Source organism: Malus domestica, chromosome 17, assembly GCF_042453785.1.
Source record: "Malus domestica chromosome 17, GDT2T_hap1".
Lineage (NCBI taxonomy): Eukaryota > Viridiplantae > Streptophyta > Magnoliopsida > Rosales > Rosaceae > Malus > Malus domestica.
Window position 1 is genome coordinate 33,933,232 of NC_091677.1, and position 4,150 is coordinate 33,937,381.

At 40.2% G+C, this 4,150-nt stretch overlaps 1 protein-coding gene across 3 annotated transcripts; it reads left to right on the forward strand.

The window, feature by feature from the left end:
* The first annotated feature begins 302 nt into the window (after nucleotides 1-302).
* LOC103405928 (uncharacterized) lies at nucleotides 303-3,904 on the forward strand. Of its 3 annotated transcripts, XM_070816276.1 has the most exons (5): nucleotides 303-676; nucleotides 765-1,468; nucleotides 2,548-2,674; nucleotides 2,793-2,863; nucleotides 3,156-3,904. In XM_070816276.1, exons 2-5 carry the CDS (start codon nucleotides 919-921, stop codon nucleotides 3,209-3,211), a joined length of 804 nt encoding a protein of 267 aa, XP_070672377.1. In that variant the 5' UTR covers nucleotides 303-676; nucleotides 765-918; the 3' UTR covers nucleotides 3,212-3,904. The 3 variants fall into 3 exon arrangements, with proteins under 3 accessions (XP_070672377.1, XP_028952770.1, XP_070672378.1); XM_029096937.2 differs by having other exon boundaries at nucleotides 310-676; nucleotides 2,793-3,904; XM_070816277.1 differs by lacking the exon at nucleotides 303-676 and having other exon boundaries at nucleotides 729-1,468.
* Nucleotides 3,905-4,150: the final 246 nt, after the last annotated feature.

The window sequence follows — 4,150 nt, forward strand, 5'->3', positions numbered from 1 at the left end:
AGTCTCCACCACGTCAGCATCAACAAACCAAGCAGCCCCCAGCCGAGTTCAAATCTGTTTGCCAAAAAACCCCTTGCCCACCCTCTACCCTGCATTATGCAGTTGACACCTGTCCTTCCCTTAATCCCACATAACTCCGTGGAGTATACGGCGACGAAGGGGAGTCCGGTGGCGCCGACACGGTGGCGTCACCAAGGAAGTTGGTTTATTGCGTGGCTGAGGGAGTTGGGTCAATGGGGGAATTCGGATGCTGCTAGGCTAGTTAATGTTGACACGAAAATTATACCACAAATATAAAATAACAGAAAATGTATAGAGAGTCGCATTGTTTAGAAAGTATTTTCTTTTCTTTTATAAAAATTAATTAAAACAGAGTTGAAGTTCTGGCACAGCATAATGCAGGTTTTTATGGCGCCCCAGCCATTGCCGGCCGTTGGACTACCAAATGCTTACCACGTACTTGGTCTCCAAAAGCTGTTTTCGGCTGCAAACCACTAGCAAACAAATCACACTACACAAAAATATATAAGAATATTCTCTCTTTTTATTTTTGAATCTTTGTCTTATCTATATTTTCTTGTTCCCGTCTCTTCAAGAAAAAGTTGGATTCCTGCCAGACTTTGCGTGCCTGCTAGCTCCATTTCCATGAGCTTCAGCAGTTCTCTTCAACTCAAAGGTACCATCTATTTTGGCATCAACAGCCCCACATTTCTCTGTAGTTTGTTCTCTAGAGATTGAAACTTTGAAACTTGTTTAATTTGCAGTGTTCTTCCGATAGTTTTTGAAGGTGGTTCAATGTGATTTCATTGAGAATTCTAGGCTTATTATTTGTAACAAGGAATTACACCTTAAGCCGATCTTTCTCAAACGTCTCGATTGAACTCCAAGGGTTGCCCTACTTTGATTGGACGGATTCTTATGGCTCTAAAAGAAAAACAGTTTGAATTTGACCTTGAAAGTGGAGGGGGTACTCGTGAAGAAGATGAGAGCTTAGACGTTGTTTCAAACAAAAGACCGAAATATAAATTCTTGGGTAGTGTTTTGGGAGGGTTGATGAATTCCAATGAATCAATCATGTTTACATGTGGCGTTGTATCATCTACCAGTTCAGAAAAATCTGGGCAGGTTTCAAATGCTAGTGTGGAGTTGGTAGTAGAAAGGAATTCAGAAGGGGAGGAGAGTCAAGGACATATGACCCTTGCAGAAAAGGCATGTGAGAATGATCGGCCTAGGAAGACCAACTCTAGGAATGCTTCTAAGCCACCACGACCTCCTAAACCTCCATCACTTGATGCAGCCGACCAGAAGTTGGTAAGGGAGATCATCGAGCTCGCCAAGAGGAAGCGAGCGAGAATTGAAAAGATGAAAATAGTAAAGAAGATAAAAGCATCCAAGTCATCCTCGTTACACAGTGGCATATCTGCTATGCTCATCACACTACTCTTCTTCTTTGTCATAATCTTTCAAGGTAAGATTTGCTTTTCAGCATTTAATTGGGCCCTTTTCCTTCCCGTCTTCTTTTTATATGTCATACTATAATGCTACATTTTGACGTCTCATTCGGTTGCTTATAAGACACATCTTATGATTTAACAGAAGTTCCAAAAGGTTGAATGCGGATTAAAAGAAAAATAAAATTGGTTTAAAACCATGCATTGATGCTTTGGTATTATGTGGTATTCTCTTTTAGTATTGAGGGTATCAAGTTTCCTATTTGTGAGTTTAAGCAGGGATCTGAAGCCGCTCTTTTTGTGGTTTCATTGACTTAATCTTTTGTGGGTTCCGGCTCTTTCCTTGATTTCATTGGTGATCTTCGTTTTCATGTCGTTTTTCTCATTCGTTTTGAATGTCCTATTGAACCGTAAATTTCCTAGTATACAATTGAACTTTAGTCTAGTCAGGGTATATTTACCAGTACAACAAGTAGTACTTTATTTGAAGATGGTAAGGAAAAAGTAATTGAAAGGATATTTCAAATATCATACTTATCTGCACTAGTCAGGATCTGAATTCATTGGAATTCTCATGTATGATGCGGTAGGGGTGACCCTTGCTAAGATTGCACTGTATAAATTCTCTTCCACCTCTCCTCGCTGTAAATTTTATATCTCTCTCTTTAGTCTTTGAGATTGTGATCCTTTTCTAAGTTTGTGTTATTTGCATTTCATAACAAAAGCTTTTCCTTTACTAGTGTATTAATGTCTCATGCACACATGGATTCATGGTCGTTACTATGTCCGTTGCTTATGTCCAGGTTCTTTAACTCATTACTTCATCCTCCAGCTCCTCCTATGGGGCTACTTGTTTTTCGAGTAAAGACATTGGGAGCATATACTCTGCCAGAACTGATAGTGAAGTAGATTATTTGCTGAATTTGTACAACTCTGTTCTTACCATCACTCAATTTACCAACGCATTAAGCGTCATGTCCCTAACTGTGTCCTCACTCCATTGAGTTGTTCACCAAAATCATTGTTTCTAAAAATCACTGTCCCTACTCAAGCATATCTGTAAAACATCTAAATGCTTGTTGAACTGTTTGTATAGGAATAAGCTCCAGAAGCATTCCAAATGTGAGTATACATGGGTCTCCTGAGCCAGCGGTCGCAACAACTCAAGGTTTTGTCCCACTTCAATACTACAAAAGCGGCATACGAAGTTCTACCGGTCAAAAGTTTGTATTCCATTTCCCTATGCTTCACGTTCTCCATGATCCATAACTAAAACATTAACAAACTTTAGTACTCTTTCTAATCCATCCTCCCCTCTCGCTTGTTTGTTTGTTAATACAGTTTTGGGGAGGACCCGATTTCCCGTTCAGGTGCGGCTGAGGAGATGAGGAAGTTGATGGACAATATGAAAGGTTGTTGACGATATTAGCACTTCCATTTTGCAGCCTTGGAACTAATACAGATTTGTTTTCTTCCTCCATTCTTTAATGTTGCAGCAGGGTTATCTTTTTTCATTTGTATATATGTACGTACAGCCATAAACTGCAGGAGTTTTTTTTATTCTTGTACAGTGATTTCATTTGGTGAAAAGAATGATTGTGTTGATGAGAAATGCAGTGTTTATTTGTTGGTGAAATAGTATGTCACAAGTTCACTACATGCAATCAAACTTGAAACTCAAGTCTTAATGGCACCTCGTTGCAGAAGTTGGCAAGTGCAGATCGTGTGGCAAAATTCTTGTAAGATGGTGTTTGGGATAAAATCTGAACTTTGGGCCAGAGAGAAAGTCGGCCTAAACCCAAGGCCCAGAGGAAAACTTAGGAGGCAGGAAAGAGGCTTTCGGCTGGGCACAAGTTACAAAGGCCACCTGCTTACCTGCTCAAAGACCACAGGGGGTAGGCTATTCAGTCACTACACAGCCCAATAAAGTACTTTATTGGTGGCATTCATGTAAAAAAGCTAGTGAGTCATCACCAAACCGCATTCGGGCACCGCTATTGCTACAGGAACCCAAGCTGAAGTCGTCTATAAAAGGAGGAAGAGAAGACAAAATTAAGGACACTCAAACAAACAAACAAAAGCCAAAACTCTGCTCAAGCCAGATTTGCCTTCAACGAAGCTGTAGTCAGCACAAGCCTTCATCCCATTCGGGATAAACCTTCCCAAACCCCTGTAATAACTCTGCTACCTTGTTCATGGTGGTATCGATTCATTTTGTATCCTCTTCTCCCCCGTCAACCCCTCTAAAAGCTTTCAGACCTCTGACAGAGCCACAAAGACAGATTTTGTAAGAAGTTCAGCCTTGGCCGATAAGGTTCAAACTTACCCGACTATCGTTGCTCTGTCTTTGTCTTTTCTTTCTTTTAAAAGCACAATAACATGTTATATATTCCCAGTTATATACAAGTTATTTCTAGCAAAGTCATAATGAAAATAAGTCTTCAGCACTTGAATCCGATCTGAATCGCGTCAGAGTTCAAATCAGATCTAAGTCTTAAGCCCGCGGGCATGTAATTTAAAGATCAGTTTAAAAGTCCTTGGCCTCAAGGCATAAAAAAGAACTCTATGTGGACTCAACCCATCCACGACAATCCTTGATAAGCGAGAAGTCCGAAGTTACTTGGGGCGCAAGTAATCAATCTATTTCTCCGTTTTGTTGCTATTATATCTTGATTCGTAGAAAAGGTTTAAGCATGGAG

Coding starts and splice junctions, on each gene's coding strand:
- LOC103405928 (XM_070816276.1), top strand. CDS start 919: ATGGCTCTAAAAGAAAAACAGTTTGAATTTGACCTTGAAAGTGGAGGG. Junction 1,469..2,547: donor CTTTGTCATAATCTTTCAAG/GTAAGATTTGCT, acceptor CTGTTTGTATAG/GAATAAGCTCCAGAAGCATT. Junction 2,675..2,792: donor CGAAGTTCTACCGGTCAAAA/GTTTGTATTCCA, acceptor TTGTTAATACAG/TTTTGGGGAGGACCCGATTT.